Raw genomic sequence first — 22,671 nt, 5'->3', positions numbered from 1 at the left:
CTGTCAAGAAATCACTGACCAGGCCTGGTATAGAATGGGAGAAAAGTGTTACAAGGCTCTTGAGAAATGGAAGGTGAAACAATTCATTCTAGATGCCTGGGAAAATCTTAACCCTAGGAAAAAAGTTTGAGGAAAACCTGTCCTAATTATCTGGATCGATTTCAAATTTGCTTTGGGGAGGGCTATAGGGTTGAAATGGCCTTGGTCGGCCTGTTGGATGATCTCCAATTAGGAATTGACAGGGGGAGTGTGACTCTGTCGATCCTTTCAGATCTCTCAGTGGCTTTGATACCATCAATGATGGTATCTTTCTGGAGCACCAGAAGGGATTGGGAGTGGGAGGCACTGCTTTGCAGTGGTTCCGCTCCTACCTCTCTGGTAGGCTCCAGATGGTGTCACTTAGAGATTATTGCTCTTCAAAATGAGAGCTATTGTATGGGGTCCCACAGGGCCCCATTCTATCTCCAATGCTTTTTAACAACCACATGAAACCACGGGGCGAGATCATCAGGGGATCTGGTGCAAGGTGTTTTCAATATGCTGATGACACCCAAATCTATTTCTCCATAGCGCTTCATCAGCAAATGGTCTAACTTCCTTAAATGCCTGCTTGGAGGCTATAATGGGATGGATGAGAAAAAACAAGCTGTTAGTGGAACTGCCCTGAGGTGAGTGAGACCCATTCGCCTGCAGTCTCATACATAAGAAGAGAAGCTTCTGGGAGCCTGAAGAATAAGCAGTGCTAGCAACAAAGCCGAGGCTGAATCCAAGCAAGAAGGAGTTACTCATTGTGGGAGGTTGGGACTTAGGAAGTGGCTTAGATATGCCTGTTCTGGATAGGGTTACGCTCCCCCAGAAAGTGCAGGTATGTAGTCTGGGAGTACTTCTGGATCCAAACTCTCCCTGATTTCTCAGGCTGAGGCAGTGGCCAGGAGGACTTTCTATCAGCTTCAGCTGATACTCCAGCAATGTCCATTTCTGGAGATAAACCACCTTAAAAGTGGTGCATATGTTGGTAACATCCAGACTTGACTGTTGCAATGTGCTGTACATTTGGCTACCTTTGTACGCAGTCCGGAAACTGCAGCTAGTACAGAATGCAGCAACCAGGTTTGTCTCCAGGGTTACCCAAAGAGATCTTATTACACCCATTTTAAAAGAGCTACACTGGCTGCCAATAAATTCCTGGACAAAATACAAAGTGCTGGTTATTACCTATAAAACCCTGAATGGCTTAGGTCCAAGGTGATTAAGAGAATGCCTTCTTCCCGCCACCTTTTAATATCATCTGGGGAGTTCCAGTTGCGGTTGCCACCAGCTTCATTGGTGGCAACTCGAACCCGGGCCTTTTCTAGGGTTGCCCGAGGACTTTGGAAAGCGCTTCTTAATGAAATTAGAGCCTCCCCTTCTCTGGATGTTTTTAAGAAGGACCTGAAGTCTTACCTGTCTAGCCAGGCTTTTAGTTTATAGTCTTAATCTGTATTTTAAACTATTTTAATTGTGTTAATGTTTTAATGGTTGTGTGTTTAGATTGTGAACCACCCAGGGACTTGAATATGGGCGGTATTCAACTGTGTTAGTTAAATAAATAACTAAATAAATCACTATCTCCAGATATAAACTGTACACTCTGAAAGGAAGGAAGGAAGGGCTCAAGGTCAGTGGAAGGTAAGAAGTGAAGCATGAATTCCCAGCAATGAAGCTCTGTTTACACCATCTCCTATCTGTGTTGCTGATAACTATCATTAACCTCATAGTCTGGAGTCTTCAAAGATAATTCAGAGAAATAAGGCTGTACTTCATGTACAGAATTCATGTAAAATACTTTCTCCACGGTATGCATCTGGATTTCAGCAGATGAGGGTTATCCCATTTTATCTTTGCAACAACCCTGTGAGGTAGGTCACTCAGTGAGTGACGGACCATGTTCACTTAGTGAATGCCAAGTCTTGAGCAGCTATTTTAACCCATGGCTCAAGTAGGTTCACTTTACATATACCACACTGGTTCATATACCACACTGGTTCTCTGGTCAGTGCTGCTTCACCAGCCAATGCTATTTAAAAACTATGAACATTCTGCACACTACACCTAACACATCTTTTGTTTGTTTGTTCCAATGAAGTATGTGCAGTCAAAATAAAAATATCAAAGCTCACCAAAAGTGGGGAGGGGATCCTTGAACAGAGGAAATTGGAGCTTTTTTATTTTGTTAAAAGACAACCAAAGTCAGGCACAGTCTTTTAGGAATATGTACCATGCCTTTCCATCTTCAACACTGTTGCATGGTGAACAACTTTGCTATTACTTGTTTCTGTTCTCTAAGCTTAATAAAAAGTTCACAGAAGTATCTTGCTAAGGCTACAGCTACTAATCAAATGCTTTTGAACACCAGGAGACTCCATTTATTAAGTCCCTTGCCTCCCACCATGGCTTTCAAATAACATTGTCACACTGAATGCACAGCATGGCCTCCAAAGGGCTCATTCAGCATAAAATGCTCCTGTAGTTACTGGATTATTTTTTCAACCGTTTTAGCTATTGTTGCAGTTAAACTTTTAAAAAGAAGTTTTATAAAGGTTACGGAAGCTTTTAGAAAGACCAGGAACTGATAATTTCTTACCTATTAGAAATAGGCCATATGCAGAGCAACATGCAGAACAAATTTCCTCTTTCTGCAAACTTTCATTAAACCAGTGGTTTGCAAAACTGTGTTCTGTAGAACTCTGAGATTACTCAGAAGTTTATCAGAGATTCCTCAAAGAGAACACATGTATGTTGGATTAACATCCAAGAAAGACAGCTTGCACACCCTATAGATTGTCTTGTCATGCATATATTGTATACAGAGGACAGGTGGGAGCATTCTAAGTCAGGGGATGGCCAATGTCAACTTTGTGACTTTCCCCCCTCAAGAATCTCAAAGGTTCCCCAATGCTTTTTTACATTTTCAAACCAAGAGTTCATATTTAATTATTTATATATTTATTATTTAAATAGTTATATATTTAATTCTGAGTCTTTTTAATAGATAAGGCATAAGTAATTTAAGTTGAGCAATCAGACTATGCTTTTTTACTTAAGAACACAAGGAGTGCCTTACTGGATTGGATCACCTTAAATCAAATGCCTTAATTCAATGTTAATTCAATGAAAAGGGTGCAATAACAGGCACTGGAAATTAGTCAAATGTCCACTTTCTGCTCACTTCTGCTGTAGGTGCATTCACATGGAGCAATAACACACAACAGGCCTGACTAATGCCACATCTGTAACTTAGAGCATGTTCAAAAATGGAGTTCCTCAGCAGATTAATTGATCTGGAAAGGATTTGATCTCCAGGTACAAAGTGTGAAAACCACTGAGTTGTGCTTTATATGTTCAATATTTGGCTTTACAAAATAAATTGAGACAACAGGCCAAGCAAAGCAAGGCTTTTGATTCAACTCACTCTTTTGGCATCCCATTTGTCATTTTGAATAGCAGTGTGTGTGGGATGGCTGGAGTGTTAGCAGAAGTATCTTCATCCCACCCTCCTCATTGCAACCCCCACAGCCACCGGAAAAGCTGCCCCTGAGGGACTCTAGGCATTCTGAGGGACTCATTAATCCTATGGCCTGCATATATTATGCAAGTTCAGCAAATGTGCATGGTTTCTGCTTTCTTAAAATCCTGGGGCAAAATCCTGTAGCAAAGAGCGACACAGGGCCAGTGTGCCCTGTAACAGGGATTCCCATATGTTGTTGACTACTACTCCCAGCATCCCCAGGTGCAATGGCCTTGGCTGGGGATTATGGGAGTTGTAGTCAACTACATCTGGGAATCCCTGTTACAGGGGACACTGCACAGGTCACTAGAGCCCCTAACATTTTATTCAGCAGCTCTCCTGGCTTCTAAGATTTCAGCAGGTCTTGCTCAAACCCTTCATGACCATAAAGGCTAGAAACTTGCTCTTTTGAAAATGAAATCTGAAATTTCCAGAAGGCTAAATTGTGCGCCCAATACATTTTTTATTTCTACTGAAGCACAACATACAGATAGCCCTTGACATCATGGTTTTCCAAATTTCCCCAGTTCACATCCAGCATTCTTAGAACAGAAGCGTTCATTCACAGCATGATCTAGAGAATTAGAACACTTCAGCTCCATAACAACAGGGGAATTTCTTACAGAACTGATACAGTATTTCTTGACATTACCTTGTTGACATTATTTGTGCAGATACACATTAAGGATACTATTCTGTATCCTTAATGTGGATCTGCCTTCAAAACCAACCTCTTAAAGTATACTCAAGCTCAAAAACATCTTAAGTATTTAATATTTCCTAGCTGCCTTAACATCTGATTTATCCTTATTTTCCCCCACAGAGTCACAACTGCATCCAACCTTTTCTTACTACCAGCTCCACAGACTTATGTAGGAAGAAGGAGGTACTGCTCTCTCCGGGGTTTTACTTACACCCTCAACAAGGAGCTTCTTACTATCAAATGAGAGTGTTTCCACTGACTTCACCAGCTCTTCTTGCTTGGGCTCCAATGAGCAGGCAATGAAGGTGCTAGCTAACACGGTGCCAGCTGTACAGGAGGGGAAATGTCTTTTTTTTAAAGGAACAGTGAGATCAGTTTCAGAGACAGCCAAAACAAATGTCCTAATCCAAGGAAACATTGTTTCAAAACATCAGCCGCAGGTCGGTAAACAAAGAAATCCCTTTCTCCAATTCTCAAAGAGCTTCAGGAAGAGAAAGAACATTTATTTGCTCTACTCCAATGATAAGAGAAAAAACTTTTCCAAGCCTTCATAATGAAAGGAGACGCCTGAGCAGCTTGGGGAGAGGGACCTTCTGCTTTTTTAATGTAGCTTCTGATTAAGATGCTGTTGAATTAATGAGCTTGGATGCATCACTGAGAGCCCAAGTAACACAGTAGCTAAGGATCAGGACAGACAGAACACTGCTCAGTCTAATCACGGTTCAGTCAGAAGCACCTCATAGACTTGAATACTTATCCTTCCTCTCTATAGCACATGTGGCTGCTGCCTTCTTTTCATTTTCAGAATTAATCCCAATTAATCTTGCATCTGCACTGGAGTTTTTCTTCTTCCTCTTTACCCCTGCTAACTGGGCAAAGAGGCACCTTTTTAACATGGTGATTCTCTTTATTGAGCAGGGGGAGATTAACTGGCCCTATCCACCCCCAGCACAGTACTTCCAGTGACTTTTGATGGTGTCTGTCTTATGTTTCTTTTAGATTGTGAGCCCTTTGGGGACAGGGAGCCATCTTATTTGTTTGTTATTTCTCTCTGTAAAACTGCTTTGGAAACTTTTGTTGAAAAGCGGTATATAAATAGTTTTTGTTGTTGTTCCGGTAGCGGTATATAAATATTTTGTTGTTGTTGTTCTGGTAACCATTGTTAATTCATGTTGCTTTTAACAAAGGTTGCAAACTGAGGAGAAGGGTGAAGAGCACATAAGCCCACAGGGTACTCCCATTATGACCTAAAAGAGCCAAATTTGGCTTGATAGTGCTGCTAGTTGTTGTTTTAGTTCGGCTTTAATAAATATATTGTTTTGTTTTGCTGTATATCATTTCAGGTATTTTATGGAAAAGTAACCAATAGCCTTAATAAAGAAATAAGAGTGCGAGCCTGAAACCGTTGAGCTCAAATTTCAACTCAGCCTTGAACTCATTGGGTTTTTTGCCTCAGCTCCCTGAACTTCAATATGACAATAATATAACTAGCCTTTCAAAGATTTTGTAAGGATTAATATGGGTGTGAAGCATTTTGAACATTTGAAATGTACCATATAAAAATGAATTATAATTGCTAACATTTAAATGACAGAGGCATCTGGATGTTTCTTAACTAACAAAAGAAAAGTTCTTGCAAGTGTTACTCACCCCTAATGCAAAGTTGGCTAGTATGGAGACAGTACACTGCATCAGGACATTTTGAGTCTTATTACTAAAATCAACAAAAACAATATCCACTCTTTCCCTCCAACACTCCATATTTTAGCACAAATAAGGGAAATTATTTTACCATCAGAGGAACAGGATTTAGCATGTGCTTAATAAGGCCATCCTAACTTTTCCTTAATGAAATGAGGCTGCAATTGTTAACTAAACCTCAGAGAAGTCAATGGAATATGCAAGTTTGTTCATAGCTTCAATGTTGACTTGATGGTGGGAACAAGGTGGTAATAACGGAAAGCATCCCAACTAGTACTTACACAAGAGAAAGATGTTCTACCTGCACATGGCAGGGGGTGATTTTCACTTATCCCTCCCTTCTCTCTGAAGTCCACTGCACGCTTCAGAAATCTGCTAACGATCCCCCAACCTGCAGGGACATATTTTAAGGGTGCACAGGGGGCTGATGAGAAGGAGGAATCAGCAAAAATCTCTCTCACACACAAGCAGACCATCTTTTGTCTGCTCAAGTACTAGCTGTAATGCTGCCCAATGTTTTACATTTCAAAGACACACTTCTAACACTTTGCACTTCCAAATGCCTAATTATTAATGACAAATGTATCAAACTCTGGTACTGTTGCCATCTTATATGTAAGATGTGACATAGGTTTCCAGTCTTCTCTCCCTGCCGGAAGCATGAACAGCTACATGGGATTGTTTTAATGAAAGGCGGTATATAAATTTAACAATAAATAAAAATAAGATAAATAAAGAGTATTACAACTAGAACTTTCCTTATAACTGCATCTTCAAGCTGAGAAAAGCTGTACCTATTGAACATATGCATTGCACATAACTGCTAAATGTAGACGGTCGGAGGAAAACAAGTAGCAATCAGGGCTGTACTTCAGCATGTGTGAAACTGAGTAATACGAATGAGTCCTTTGGAACCATGTGCAGGTGGCCACTCCGAGCACAGCAGCTTTTGCACAATACTACACATTTGCAGCAGGAGAGGGTAGTGCCTTTATAGGAAGCAGAGCCCTGTACTACCCCAGTGATGGGCAGCGATGTTCTGGGGAGCTCCAGAACACAGGAAAGCCTGGGGAGTGCAGTCCTTTCTCCATAAACCATAGAAAGTGCTTGAAAAGGGCCACACCTCCCACTGCTCCCTGTACACCTTCCCAACTACTGCTGGGGTCGTATGGAAGGTATAGTTGTGCTGTCGAGTTGGTGTTGACTCCTGGCGCACACAGAGCCCTGTAGTTCTCTTTGGTAGAATACAGGAGGGGTTTACCATTGCCTCCTCCTGCGCAGTATGAGATGATGCCTTTCAGCATCTTCCTATATCTCTGCTGCCCGATATAGGGAGACTAGCCACATACCAGTGGAGATACAAACCAGCAACCTCTTGCTCCCTAGGCAAGTTACATCCCCGCATATTCTGGCTTTCCAAATCCATGTGCCTAATCTGCATATTATGTAAATAGGCCAGAACATAATTTTTGAGCAGAATAGTGACTGCACATTTTGCTCCAGAACTCAGCTTCTAGAAGGGCTAAAATTTAGCTTTAAAAAAAAGAAAAGAAAAGCTGAAATCTGGGCAAATCTGGGTGGGCTAAGCAATCTGAAGAGATGCTTAAAATCCGGGTGAAACGCAGAATTCCGTGGGCCATGGCAACTCTAGTCGGATGAGGAATCTACTTTTCACAAACAAGCCCTCACCCCGGCCCCCTGCCAGAGGTATAGAGTACTGCACAGAGATGGCTGTGCTTCCTCTGCATGGCTACAAAGGACTGGTGGGATTATTTGACTTTGGATACTCCAAACAGGGCAGAGCCACCACTGGGCGAACGAGTTCAAAGAGCCCGGGCCACGGCCAATCAAAGGCCACGCCTCATGGCCCCAACGTGCCCCCATGTCTGACATCAGATGAGGGTTGCTGGTTTAGCTCCCGAGCAGGGGCTGCGCAGCCCCTGTTCAAAAGTTAAATGGCCGCTGTGTTCGCAGCGCGGTGAGGAGCAGCTTTTCCCTGCCTTTAAGGCAGTAGAAATGAGACCTCTGGGGAGGAGATCTATTTGGTGCTGGGTGAACTCAACACTGGCGAGCTGGCAGGTGGATTTGTAGATGCCTAACAACAACTTGGAAGTCAGTCCTACTGAGTTCAATGGGACTTACTCCCAAACAGTGCAAAGGATTGCACTCTTAAACTGTTAGATTAATAAATATTCCTCACCAAAGATTGAGGGAAGAATTTTCCTTTCTTACACCTTCATCACAATAATTGTCTTTTTGTAATGATTTTACAAAAACATAAAACAAGCAGATGAATGACTCAGTTTGTGCTGGCTAGGTTAAAAGCCTGCAGGATTAATTGCTAAATTGTTCAGGAAGAAACTGAAGAAACTGAAGAAATACCCCTGATAACTTGGCAAAGAGGCACCTTTTAACGTGGTGATTCTCTTTATTGAGCAGGGGGAGAGTAACCGGCCCTATCCACCCCCAGCACTGTAGCTCCAGTGACTGTTGCTTGTGTCTGTCTTATGTTTCTTTTTAGATTGTGAACCCTTTAGGGACAGGGATCCATCTTATTTATTTATTATTTCTCTGTGTAAACCACCCTGAACCATTTTTGAAAGGGTCGTATAGAAATCAGATGAATAAATAAAGGCTTCCATCAGTCCCAAATCTGCTCACACAGATGGCATCCCTCAAGTTTCTGTGCAAGGACCTCCATCCAACTAGCCTGTCCTGGAACTACATAGATAGTTCTACTGAATCTCCACACCAGGTGTGATAATATGTATTGTTTCTTAAGTGCCTAAATAATAAAGCTGCTGTACAAACAGAATTAATGGCAAGCCCTTTCTGCAAGCTTGCAATCTACATATCAGGCTCACATTAAACACCAGCCCCCCTTCACAAGAAGCTGTCCCTAAATCACTGCACGAGCTACTTGCCTTCTTCCAGGCAAGAGAAATACTCGGGTCAGTGCAGAAACAGAAGGGATAGATGAGCTTCTGCGAGGACAGCTAGATTTTTACGTTTGGAAGTGTCAGATTCAGAGTAAAGCGTTTCTCCTATTTTATTTCAGAAATCAAAAAGTGTGCCTCAGTCGTGAAGAGTGTAGGACTCCTCTTCCATGCATCTCTGCAGGAAGAGGAGCCAGAAGGGACTTGAGGGAGATGAAAAATGCATGCACGGGGGTTATCACTGTTTACTGTTGTTGCGTTTGCAGTTGATGCCAAGTGGTGCCTCCTGCACTTACCCAGCCCCAACAGGGGGATGTTCAAACCATTGGAAAGGGGGATGGTGGGCACCCTCAGCGCCCTCCCGGGCTCCCAGGTACTCATACTGAGCCGTCTCCACCTCAGCAGGAGAGATACCATCCACTCGCCTCATTCACCTCCTACCCCGCAACAAACATGCGCGGCACTACCCAGCTATATCGGTTTCCTCGCTTTGCATCTAATGTCGTAAAGTGACGAAAAACAAAAAAAAGTGTCTTTGCGGCAAGTGGTCAGATGTCCAGGAAGCCGAAACGAAAGCGTGGAGAAAGAAGGGAGCCGCGTTAGGAGAACAGCTGGCAGCAAGCATGTGAGTTCGAAGAGGTGGCGCGCGCGCGCGCACGTGGGGCTGGGGGCGGCGAGGGTTCTGTGTATTCCGACCAATCGTAGGTGTGGCTAAGCAAGTACAGATTTGCATGTGACAGGACTGCAGCACGTGTTGCCGTGTTCAGGAATGAAGAAGAGAGAACCTGAATAAGGCTCGTGTCGTGTGTGTGTGCTTTTTCACGTGAGTGTAAGCCCATTGGACTTGGCAGCATTTACTTCCGAGTAACGTGCAATGGACGCGGGACTGCAGTAGTTCCGTTATTATGTTGCGCACACACTCCCTTGTATTTTCCCAACAAGGCTGTGAGGAAGACTAGACTGGGAGAAAGGCGCCCAGCGAGAGTGAGCGACTTTCAGCAACTAACATTGTTGTGCAGAATTGAAAGAGGGAGAGAAAACACACCTGCTGAAATCCCTCTTCTGCACAGCAGCCAAAGTCCAAAGAGGAGCTTAGTGCGTTCCTTTGCATTTGGTCAGTTTGCTGTATGTAATGGAAAGAGCTGCCCCCGTTGAATTGCTGCATCTATTACATAGTGCAAGAGCCCTGCCAAGAGGCAAGCTGGGCTAGGATAGGTGAGAGACAATAAAGAAAAAACAGAGGCTGATCTGTGATGTGAAGGATGACTAAAGGATGCACTTGTGCTCCAGTAATTAATTGTCTGAAGAAAAATATTAGGGGGCACACTTGTGCAGAAGCCGTGCTCTCCATCCTGCATGTCAGAATTTGGACTTACAAACCATGATTAGTTAAGAACATGAGAATGATAATGAAATGTTTAGTCCAGGCCTACAAATAAGTGTATAAAAGTTTGATTCAGGCTTCTAAACAGAATGTAAGGCCAGTAGGCCAGAATGAATTGTTCGAGTCAAGGATGTGAGACCCCTCAGCCAAGAGGCAGCAAATACCAGAGCCAGACAAGAGATACTGTATTTATTTATTTATTTATTTATTTATTTATTTATTCATTCGGTTTTTATACCACCCTTCCAAGCTGGCTCAGGGCGGTTTACAATTAAAAAACAGAAATCATTAAAAACAATTAAAACAAAAATACAAATATAAACAATTAAACAATCAAAACAATTAAAACCCTGAAAACCAGGTTAACATTAAAACAGTTAAAACTAATTAAAAACCCTGAAAGGCCAGGCCAAACAGATGGGTTTTAAGGGCTCTCTTGAAGGTCAGTAAAGAATTAAGATTACGAATTTCTGCTGGGAGTGCATTCCACAGCCCAGGAGCAGCTACAGAGAAGGCCTGCCTCTGAGTCGCCAACAAATGAACCGGTGGTAACTGGAGACAGACCTCCCCAGATGACCTTAACGTGCGGTGGGGATCATGTAAAAGAAGGCGCTCTCTAAGATATCTTGGACCCAAACCATTCAGGGCTTTAAAGGTAATAACCTGCACTTTGTATTTTGCCCGGAAACATATCGGCAGCCAGTGTAATTGTTTCAAAACAGGCATCATATGGACTCTCCGGGTTGCCCCAGAGACTAATCTGGCTGCCGCATTCTGAATTAACTGAAGTTTCCGGATTACATACAAAGGCAGCCCCACGTAGAGCGCATTGCAATAGTCAAGCCGGGAGGTTACCAGCTGATGCACCACTGTTTTGAGGTCATCCTCTTTGAGAAATTGGCGCAGCTGTCGAATTAGCCGAAGCTGATAGAAAGCACTCCCGGCCATGGCCTCCACCTGAGATACCAGGGTGAGGCCTGGGTCCAGGAGTACTCCCAAGCTGCGCACCTGCTCCTTCTGGGGGAGTGTAACCCCATCCAGCACAGGAAGATCTAACTCATCCCTCAGATTCTGAGCCCCCACAATGAGCACCTCCATCTTGCTTGGATTCAGCTTCAATTTGTTATCCCTCATCCAGCCCATTACTGCCTGTAGGCAGGCATTTAGAGAATGAGTGCCACTTCCTGAAGATGAAAAGGAGAAGTAGATTTGGGTGTTATCAGTATGCTGTCATCAGCATACTGATAACACCCAGCACCAAACCTCCTGATGACCTCACCCAGCGGTTTCATGTAGATGTTAAAAAGCATTGGTGACAGAATGGAGCCCTGAAGGACTCCATATAACAGCTCCCGTTTTGAAGAGCAACTGTCACCAAGCTCCACCATCTGGAATCTACCTGAGAGATAGGAATGGAACCACTGCAAAGCAGTGCCCCCTATCACCAACTCCCCCAGGCGATCCAGAAGGATACCATGGTCAATGGTATCAAATGCCGCCGAGAGATCCAGAAGAACCAGCAGAGTCACACTCCCTCTGTCGATTCCCCTGTAAAGGTCATCCGTCAGGCCGACCAAAGCTGTCTCAACCCCATAGCCAGCTCTAAAGCCAGTTTGAAATGGGTCTAGATAATCAGTTTCCTCCAAGACTGCCTGGAGCTGGTCGGCCACCACCTTCTCAATCACCTTGCCCAACCAAGGGAGATTGGCCTGTAACTGTCCATTGCTAAGGGGTCCAGGGAAGGTTTCTTTAAGAGTGGTCTAACCATTGCCTCCTTCAGGTAGGGGGGCATCCTATCCTCCCTTAGCGATGCATTTATGATGTTAACTAGGCCACCTCCAACCATCTCCCTGCTAGATAGAAGTAGCCAAGTTGGGCAAGGATCCAGAGAACAACTCTGGGCCACAACGCCCCAAGCAGCTTGTCCACATCCTCAGGAGTCACAGATTGAAACTGATCCAATCTAATACTGCAAGAGGGATTGCTGGACACCTCCTCCATAGACCTTGCAGAAATAGTGGAGTCCAAGTCGGCCCGAATACAGGAGATCTTATTCGCAAAGAACCAAGCCAAGCCAAGTATGTAGCCAAGGTCCTGAGACAAATTCCCCACTCAGCAGAAAAAGAAACATAGCTGGCACCAGAAGATACCAATAAGAAGTAGGGAGGTCAGATAGGCCAAACAGTAGCTCATGTCCAAGGCTAATTGGCACTACATGAAAACATCTGTTTAATTACAAAGGCATGTATTATAGGATTTACTGATTTGCTTGCTTTTAAAAATCTATACTAGCAACTGCGTACCTTCGGGGCACAGTGCTTGTCAGACTCCTGACTTGTACTTCATGATCATGAATAAAAAGCTTATTTGAGCACACACCCTCATTGAATTTGACTCAGTTCTGTCAGGCAATGAGTTCTATTGCGGGAACCATGTCAAATCCTCTTTAGTTCAGTAAGACACCCCATTCTCTATCCAACCTGATGGATGGATGGATGCAAGGGACTCAATTAAACAGGAGGGCAAGGTTCCAGAGGATTTTCCCGCAACTAGAACAGCCCTGCTGGATCAGGCACAAGGCCCATATCCTGTTTCACACAGTGGCCCACCAGATTCCTCTGGGGAGCCCACAGGCAAGAGGTATGTGCATGCCCTTTCCCCTGCTTTTGCTCCCCTGCGACTGGTATTGAGACTTGCCTCTGAGGCTGGAGATGGTCCACAGCGACCAGACTAGTAGCCATTGATAGACCTGTCCTCCATGAATCTGTCTAAGCCCCTTTTAAAGCCATCCAAGCTGGTGGACATCACCACATCTCATGGGAAAGAATTCCACAGATTAATTATGCACTGTGTGAAAAAGTACTTCCTCTTGTTGGTCCTAAATTTCCCAGCCTTCAGTTTCATGGGGTGACCCCTGGTTCTAGTATGAGAGAGGGAGAAAAATTTATCTCTGTCCACTCTCCACTCCATGCATAATTTTATATACCTCGATCATGTCTCCCTTAGTCACCTCTTTTCCAAGGTAAAGAGCCCCAGATGCTGTAGCCTAACCTCATAAAGAAAGTGCTCTAGGCCCTTGATCATTTTGGTTGCCCTCTTCTGCACCTTTCCCATTTCTACAATATCCTTCTTAAGATACGGTGACTGGGATTCTTCCCCAACTAGCCCATTCTCTGCTTTTATAGAGGCTGTTAGGGATGGCAGTCTTTTGACCAACAGCTGTAGTTGTGGCTTTAGTATCACATAGATGTGCTCATCTTACCAGTTGATTATGTTTATGTTGTTCTGTTAAAAACTTCATCTACTGATCTCTGCACCTCAAGCTGCTGTTAGGCACAAGAATGGTCAAAATGTGGATTGTGGTTGTGAAATAATCAGTGATGAGCAATGTAACCCTGCTGTTCTGAGAGTATTAATTCTTTTAATAGCCTTAGCAACTGTGCATTTCTCCATCAAATTAAAGGACGTTTGGTACTACTAATTTTAAAAGCAGACAAAAGTTTTGTAAAGCAGAAAGTCTATGCTTTGTATTGTTATGCTATTTCAGGAACCCTTGCACTAAAAGTGTGTTCCCCTTGCTGCTTGTGGAAAATCAGCTCTGTTTTCTGTAGGGGAGTGTAATTTCTGTAGGGAAAGCTCTTACCTGTTCTGTTCTGTCACCTAGGTGCTTTCGAGATTACACCCTTCAATGGGGTCATGATGAATCTTTAAAGTGTGCTTCCACACTTCCTGTGTTGTGACACCGCAGTCCCTATGCTTACAGCAGGGTGCTGTTCATATTTCCAATGCCTTGTTTCGAGTTTAATCGCTGCAATATAGTGCTATGACATTGTATATCTGGCATTAAAAAGTTGTTAGTTTTCGCGAGACTGCTCCCCCTGCTGTTTACGTTTTGAAAGCAATTTGCCTGAACGGAAGCATTTTGCTGTTGTTGAGTTGCTAATCTGGAAAGCGTCCTAGAGAACAATCCATGAGGTATTGTATTGATTTTGTCTTTTCTCCTCTTTCATCTTTTTGACAGACTTCAAAATCCCCCTTCTGGAGCTGACACCTCTTCTACTCTGAATTTTTAAAAAAATGCTTTATCTGATTGGACTTGGGCTTGGAGATGCCAAAGATATTACAGTAAAAGGCTTGGAAATAGTAAAACAGTGTAGTCGAGTATACCTGGAAGCCTACACGTCGATCCTCACTGTTGGAAAGGAAGCACTGGTATGTAGATGCAGATGGAAAGGGCTGTGAAATAACAAAGTACAGCAAGCCAGTGGCATGCAGTGTGATGAGTGCTGGATTGAGACCAGGAAGACCTCTTCAGCTATAAAACTAACCCCCTGGAGATAGCACTGTGAGGAACTACAGTTCCCAGATCTCATCTTCCTAGCATCCTCTTTGGCTCCCTTTCTGTAAAAGAACCCCCAACCCCTGGTGCCAGAAATTAGGGTGCGTGATTCCCTACAAGCCCATTGGGGCGACAGCATACCTCCCTACCATCCTGTCCTGACATTGTCCAGATATGACCGGAAGGACTGGCTGCACCTGCGCATGTCGCGCGCACGCACCCGACATGCATGAGCGTGACGTGCGCGCATAGGCGCAGCTAATACTTCTGGTCTTATCCAGACAATGTCAGGACAGGGTGGCAGGAAGGTACGCTGCCACCCCAACGGGCTTTTAGGGAATTGCGCGCCAACGGGGGAAACACGGCGGCGGGTGGGGGAGTGCATCCTCCCCCGCCCTTAAAGCCACCACCACCCTGCCATCGGACCTTCGAGCCAGCCAGGGTTCAAACCAGTTCAGAGGCCTGTAAAAGGGCCTCGGAACCTGTTCATGCACATCCCTATCAGAAATATCAGGTACTGAGTAGAGCTGGCCACACCAGCAGAACCAACCTCTGCACCACACCAGGGTGGTGGTGCTGATATTTGTTAGAATCGAACATTCCAGCTGGGCCTGGTGCCCAATTCTTGCCACTGAAATTTTTTCCCCTTTTGTGATACTGTATTGTTCACTCCTCACTTTCCCAAATGATGAGAATTTCCAAGGGCAGCAGTACTCAGAATGTGATTTCCTTGGGAGGATAGATAACTGGAGGCTCATGCTGACTCTGTAGTATTTGATTTGTTTACAAGTATATAGGTTGAGCATCAGATGGAGGCAAATAGTTGTATACACTTACCAGTCAGCAATAGCATCAGATCCCCAGAGAGACACCCCAGCATCCTAAGGTGGCTTATATCAGCTTTCAGCATTAGACTGAAAGATGATTAGCCCTGTGTCATCCGGTGAGTTTCAGGGCTGAGCTGGGATTTGAATCTGGAGTTCTAGTCTGATATTCTAACCACTGTACCACAGTTTTCTTTTTGCCTGTGTTAGCACCCCTTGGCATTGTGCTACTTAAGCTAGGTGGCCACCTTCTCCCCCTACTTCTTTCCTTCCATTAATTCATCCTGCTCCTGTGCTTTTAGAAGCAACTTGACACACACAAACTACATAGAAGACTTCTTTGTGGTTCAGAGATTATTCCTGGGAAAAGTCTATTCTGTGTCCCAGGCTGCTGTTAAAACAAAAAGGCAGGGCCAGTAAATAAGGTGGCAGCCCTCATTGTCCCTAGGGTTGTGTAAAGTAAAGTTGTGCCGTCAAGTCAGTGTCGACTCCTGGCAACCACAGAGCCATGTTGTTTTCTTTGGTAGAATACGGGGGTGGGGGGGTACTACTCCCATCTTACATCTCCCATGCAGTATGAGATTTTGCCTTTCAGCATCTTCCTATATCGCTGCTGCCCAATATCGGTGTTTCCCATAGTCTGGGAAACATACCAGCAGAGATTCGAACCAGAACCTCTTGCTCCCTAAGCAAGTTACTTTCCCGCTGTGCCATTAGGTGGCTTAGGCTTAAATTCCATCATCTTGAAGTAGAAAGAAAAACCTTTGATAAATGTGCAATTGCACATTCCCACCTAACGCTGATGAGAGATCACTAGCTCTGATAGGAGGTGACCTACTTCAGGTGCTTAATTCTAGTGCGCTGTTAAAGGGCAACCAATTGCCTATTATTATTTACTACGTACATGTGGAGAAGATGTTATTTGGACTTTTTGTCCCAGGCACCAAAAGCTTTTGGGCTTCCTCTATAGAAATGCTCATTCATGAGTTCTACTTCCCACCCTATTAAGGTAGCACAATAGTGTGAACTGCTGCAAATTTGAAGAAAGCACACCCGCATAAATTTTCAGTTGGTAAACCTCAAATCAGCTGGGAAACAGGAACACCAAATAAACACATACAGAAATTGATGGAGACTGTTTTGTGTGTGATCAACCAGCCTTAAAATAGTAATAAGGACTATAAATCACAATGATAAGCATTGCTTTTGAGCATATTTATTAACAATGTTGTAGATTGGGGATGGAATGGAGAGATCGTAGCCTTGTGTGAGCTTTAAAATATTTAAATGGTCCCATTTAATTTTCACACTTCAATTTCTATGTGTTTCCTGGTTTAAAAAATTGTAGCCTGGATGTGTTGCCAGGGTTGGTGTCATGCTGGAATCAAAAGGGTCTGAAATGCAAATGAAGAAAGCACTGAAAGGACTAGTGAATGTTAATTATTTTGAAATGTTTCGACTGCTGTGGAGACCATTAACCCAGTTCACAAACCTGCTGTTGAGTTATTTTGATTTTAAACTAAGGTAGTCCAGTGAATTCACTGAGGCTAACACAGCTTAAAGTCCCACTGTTGTGGCTTAGTGTTAAATAATATCCATTCCCCCCCCAGGAGGAGTTCTATGGCAAAGAACTGATTCTTGCTGACAGAGAAATTGTGGAACAAGAAGCAGATACCATTTTGAAGGATGCACATCTGTGTGACGTGGCTTTTCTTGTCGTAGGAGATCCTTTTGGGTAAGAAGTAACACCTCGAAGCAACACTGTTGTTGGTGCTATTCTTCAAATACCACAAACTACGATTTGGTTATGTGGAAAGGACTGACTTTTAGTGTTTGCTGTGAGACCATAATCTCTCATTTTCTGCTGTTAGAGGATCCAAGATTTCACAAAAGTGGTTCTGTTTCAGTTGGATATAGAAATGGGTTCTATATTTCAACTCAGGGCTGAAATGCAGCCTTTGCTTCTGCTTCTCTCAAAGGCATGCATAACATTGCACATGTACCAAGCCAATGTAGCTGCTTGAAACACATCCTTGGATGGGGATCACTTCGAGATCCATAAACTGGCCCATGAACAAAGAAGTGATAGCTTTAAAATTCATTCTGACTGTCCAAGCTGCCTTCTGGCAGTGGGGGTGGGAAATCTGGTTGCATTGTTCCTCTGCTTGATTTATTTGTTGTGCAAGACACTTGATTATATTTGTTCAAAGACCATTCTGTTCCACTGCATTTTGCATCTACAAGCTATCTAGTTGTTGCTTTTGAAGCTTAATGCTCTGTGTTAGTTGCACACTGTATTGACTTCATGTGTTCTGATCTTCTGTGGACATCTGGGGTCATTACAAATATCTTATCAGCTTGGTTTATTAAGCCTCTTAGTTCCACTTCCTATTCCCACTGGAAGTGGCAGCCCTTTCTTTCAGCAGAAGGCTGTCCTTCTGCCCCAGCCAGTCAAGCATCATCAATCTGTAACGTCAAGCCATACAGAAGAGGGCTTTTGTCTCCAGCTGGTGATTCAAAATTAATATTGCAGTGTTGAGGGAGTGGTGGTAAAATGTAATCACCAAGCACACCATGCAAGGGCTCCCTCCTTATAAAGAAACGTATGTGTCAAGAAGAGTAATTTATGTAAATATCCCTCCTAGGGAACATTAAAATACCATTTGATTTTAAAAAAATTGAACTGGTACTTAACCACAGATGATGCCAGCCTTTGAGAATTGAAGTCATTTTGCCGTTCAATTAATATTATTAGGATCAGGGTCCATGTTAATGATGTCCTCTTTGTACATTTTTGCTGGGATGACAAGAATCAGTTTTTGCACACAGACCGTATAAAAGTTTGACCTGCCAAAATTATTTTCAAAAACTTGGTGGGGTTATCTTTGAATATGGACTGGGAACTGGAGTTTAGCCCATCACCCACCACCCAGCAAGCCTAGCTGCTGACCATGAAACAAAGCCCTAAACCAGTCCTGCAGTCTTTAAAGGAGAAAGTTGAGGAAAGGGCTGTTCTGATTCTGTGGAATTGCATGTAAGCAGGGCAGGGAATTCGGCCTTCTGAGTCTTTGATGTCATATTTTTATTTATTTATTTATTTATTTATTCATTCATTCTATTTCTATGCCGCACTTCAAAAAATGGCTCAGGGCAGTTTACACAGAGAAATAATAAATAAATAAGATGGATGTAAGGACGAACAAGTTTGCAGTCCTTGTGGGGGATGACGGAAGTTCAAAAGCATGCAGCGCTGTGGTTGCTGAGGTTTAGGGAAACAAAGGTCTGTGGCAGCACAGTTGAAAGGGAAGGCCTCTCTGTGTCCTAACTAGCTCTTGCTTCTAGGACCTGCTGCTCTGTCCTTCTACTTCTGCTACTCATAGAGGCGCTTCACACGAGTAAAATGAAGAGCCTCGAGGTGGTTTGCGGGGAGAGTGGACTTAGCCCACTCTCCCCACACACAAGCAGGGAGCCGGATTAGCTGCCCACACGGAACCGGTAGGGAGAGCGGGGATCAGGGGCCGCCCAGCCCCTGGAAGTCCCAGGATGCCCCGTGCAAGGCATTCTGGGGAGACCCCCGAGGCCAGAAGGCTTGTTGGAGCCTCCCGGTCGGGAGTCTCCTTGTGAGTCGCTGCGGCATGGAGCCATGCCGTGGTGGCTCACAATTGTCAAAATGGGGTTAGTGGAGCACTCGCTCTGCTAACCTAGTTTAAGGGGAGGGGTATTTTGGGAGGTTTGCTGCTGGAAGCCGCATGGCTCCCATTGTAGCACATGACTTCCCAAAAGCGGGCTAGGCTCCCTTAGCCCGCTTTTGGGAGGTCGTGGGAATAGTATCATATCTCTCTTGCCTTGCCTTTTTTTCTGTCTCAAAATGTTTAAGTTCTTTGAAAGACCCAACGTATTCGAGTTCTGTAGTTGTTAAAATATGGACAAGCTTTGCTTGTCCTCTTCCTTTGCTGCCCCTGGTGTGTTTGTCAGAAGCTTTTCCATACTACTGAAGTGTTTCTGATTGGTTTTGTAATGACCAAGAGTATAGACCCTCTGGTCAGCAACCAGATGTCTTGGACAACCCAGATTGCCACCCTCCACAGTGGCCTGCTGGCAAATGGTTACCCCAGAGGCGACACCCTTTGCACACCTCTTTTGCCTCAGTGTTAGCAATGAAGGTGCCAGGCAGTAGCCTTCAGGCAACTGGAACTCCATTGGTTAAGTTCAGTTAAGTATGAACAAAAAAACCCAAATGCCAAATTTTATGGGATACTTATGAATCTTATACTGTTTGTCGTTCCACTGATTTACTCAGAGGAAAGAACCAGAATTAATTCTATGAATGCATCCAATTTTAGGAGTGAGAGTCCTAAATCTAACAGTCTTGTGAAAGTATGCATATAGCGGTGCAGGGGAGTATATATACAAGTAGGAAAGGGGTGGGGCATCTTTCACTAACAAAAGTTTGCAGGTGGGAGAGGAATAAGACCATTGGACTGAGACAAGACAGTATTAATGAGTTGAATGTGGGATCAGGATTTAAAGCCACCAATTTTATTCCAGGGCCTCATTCCAATGCAGTGGGTTGTTTCATCTGCTGAGTACCTGCAGGACTGATGGCATTTAGATGTTAGCATGCAAAATGCTTTTCTGGTTTTACTAAAGCTGCTGCACATTAAAGTCTGCAGGCTTTGGTGGTGAGCATGTGAGCAAAGCTGCCTTCAGATCAGCATGCATTTTGCTCTTCTCCTTTGCATGGTGGACCTTGAAAAGCCCCATCTTCTTGGCTGAAGCCGGAAGTCAACCTGGAAAAGCTTCCCACAAACGTGCTGGGGGCAGGAAAAGTCAACAAGCAAAGCTGTGGTTGCAACATACCCAATGTAAACAGGTGCAGAATTCAAATGATATATTGGACCATTGGAGCATTTTGATGAAGAGGGCAAGGGAATTAGTGAGTGGTAGAAGGGCACAGAGCAGCAGAAGCAAGGGATAGAACTAGGTAGGTCACAGCAACCCTACCCCTCCCAACCATGGCTGCTGAAAACTTCCCTAAATGTTTCCTAAACAACTCTGCAACGGAAGAGCTGTTTTGAATCTGTGGAATCCCATGAGGACTGTGAACCTTTCTTCTTACGAGGACATTTCATACTAGTCAGAAGCTGGATTTCCTAGCAATCAGCTTTCATGTGTGTAGTGACCAGTCTCCCCTCCATCTAAAGAGTTAACAGGAAGTGTGCTCTTGTCTTGACTGACAGGCTGGTGACCTACAGAGATCGCCCAATCAGTCCACTGGGGTGGGGATCTAGAGAGCTGTTGCTGGGAATTCTGAAAGGAAAAAAAAGGAAGTTCTGTGCTGGAAGAATGGGACATATGGCAATGGAGTTTGCTGCAACAGGATGACTGTTGCTCTTGGAAGATAGAAATGCAGAGGCTTTGTTTTAATCAGGCGTTTGGTGAGTTCAAGGAAAGGAAGCCTGGGCTTTGGTAAGATTAACCTTGGGGAAAGTTTGTTTAGTCTGATTTTGCATCAATCTTATATTTGTGTGTGTGTTGTATATAAGAGGCTTGCGTTAGATCCCTCAGAGTTGAGCAATTATAGGCCAGTTTCCAATCGCCCATGGCTGGGCAAGGTAATTGAGAGGGTGGTGGCCTCTCAGCTCCAGGCGGTCTTGGAGGAAACTGGTTATCTAGACCCATTTCAAACTGGTTTTCGGGCGGGCCATAGGGTGGAGACTGCCTTGGTTGGCCTGATGGATGATCTCCAATTGGCAATGGACAGAGGAAGTGTGACTCTGTTGGTCCTCTTGGATCTCTCGGCAGCTTTCGATACTATCGACCATAGTATCCTTCTGGAACGTCTGAGGGTGTTGGGGGTGGGAGGCACTGTTTTATAGTGGTTCCGCTCCTACCTCTCGGACAGATTCCAGATGGTGTCGATTGGAGATTGTTGCTCTTCAAAATCTGAGCTTAAGTATGGTGTCCCTCAAGGCTCCATACTCTCTCCAATGCTTTTTAACATCTACATGAAACCACTGGGAGAGATCATCAGGGGATTTGGAGCTGGGTGTTACCAGTATGCTGATGACACCCAGATTTACTTCTCCATGTCAACTTCTTCAGGAGTTGGCATATCCTCCCTAAATGCCTGCCTGGAAGCAGTAATGGGCCGGATGAGGGAGAATAAACTGAAGCTGGATCCAGATAAGACAGAGGTACTTATTGTGCGGAGTCAGAACTCCAGAGACAATTTTGATCTGCCTGTTCTAGACGGGGTCACACTTCCCCAAAAGGAATAGGTTCACAGTCTGGGAGTACTTCTGGATCAACGTCCTTCCTTGGTTTCTCAGGTTGAGGCAGTGGCCAGGCGTGCTCCGGCTGATACGCTCCGGCTGATACTCCAGCTGCGCCCGTTTCTCGAGATCAATGACCTCAAAACAGTGGTACATTTGTTGGTAACCTCCAGACTTGACTTCTGTAATGCACTCTACGTGGGGCTGCCTTTGTACGTAGTCCGGAAACTTCAGTTGGTTCAGAATGCGGCAGCCAGGTTGGACTCTGGGTCATCTCGGAGAGACCACATTACTCCTTTGTTGATGGAGTTACACTGGCTGCCAATAGGTTTCCGGGCAAAATACAAGTGCTGGTTATAACTTACAAAGCCCTAAACGGCTTAGGCCCTGGGTATTTAAGAGAGCATCTTCTTCGCTATGAGCCCCACTGCCCATTGAGGTCACTTGAGGAGGTTCGTCTCCAGTCGCCACCAACTCGTTTAGTGGCTATACAGAGATGGGCCTTCTCGGCTGCTGCCCTGAGATTGTGGAATGCGCTCCCTGCTGAGTTACGATCCTCCCCATCTCTGACAATTTTCAAAAAACACCTAAAAACACACCTCTTCAACCAGGCTTTCTCAGCGTTTTAAAATTGTTCTGACTATTTAATTGTTGTTTTATGATGTTTTAAATTGTTAATCATTGTTTTTATGATTTATAATTTTTGTTTTACTTATTAACTGATTTTAATGGTATTTTAATGTAAACTGCCCTGAGCCTTTTGGAAGGGCGGTATAAAAGTTTTAATAATAAAATAAATAAATATCCCTGATACTGTTCTAATATTGTTTACCTGCAACGTAATTAAAATAAGAAACACTAGCCTACAGTCAACCCACTTAGAGTGTTGAAAAAGACTCTAACCATTTAAGCGTTCTTAAATGCAACCTAAAACTGAAGCCTGACAACCTATTTTTGTAACC

At 44.1% G+C, this 22,671-nt stretch overlaps 2 protein-coding genes across 9 annotated transcripts in view; one reads left to right on the top strand and one right to left on the bottom strand.

Moving 5' to 3' along the window:
* Positions 1-9,385, bottom strand: part of LOC128324090 (uncharacterized oxidoreductase ZK1290.5-like) — a 119,311-nt gene extending 109,926 nt beyond the window's left edge. For 4 of the 6 annotated variants that reach the window (XR_008306634.1, XM_053248233.1, XM_053248232.1 and 1 more), the window contains exon 1: positions 9,184-9,385. Coding sequence is in view for 5 of the 6 variants with exons in the window: in XM_053248233.1 (XP_053104208.1) it covers positions 9,184-9,304 (121 nt within the window). In the remaining variant the exon portion in view is untranslated. The remainder of the gene's footprint in view (positions 1-9,183) is intronic. The other 2 variants (XM_053248230.1, XM_053248229.1) reach the window with 1 other exon arrangement.
* A 15-nt stretch (positions 9,386-9,400) lies between these two features.
* The window catches only part of DPH5 (diphthamide biosynthesis 5), a 45,420-nt gene continuing 32,149 nt past the window's right edge, over positions 9,401-22,671 (top strand). Inside the window, exons 1-3 of one of the 3 annotated variants that reach the window (XM_053248235.1) lie at positions 9,401-9,512; positions 14,293-14,483; positions 17,045-17,169. In XM_053248235.1, coding sequence (XP_053104210.1) covers positions 14,349-14,483; positions 17,045-17,169 — 260 coding nt within the window. In that variant the 5' untranslated portion in view covers positions 9,401-9,512; positions 14,293-14,348. Of the gene's footprint in view, positions 9,513-9,553; positions 9,711-14,292; positions 14,484-17,044; positions 17,170-22,671 lie in introns of those variants that run through there. The other 2 variants (XM_053248234.1, XM_053248236.1) reach the window with 2 other exon arrangements.

Source organism: Hemicordylus capensis, chromosome 4 (genome assembly GCF_027244095.1).
Source record: "Hemicordylus capensis ecotype Gifberg chromosome 4, rHemCap1.1.pri, whole genome shotgun sequence".
NCBI lineage: Eukaryota > Metazoa > Chordata > Lepidosauria > Squamata > Cordylidae > Hemicordylus > Hemicordylus capensis.
This window is presented reverse-complemented; position numbering and strand designations above follow the sequence as displayed.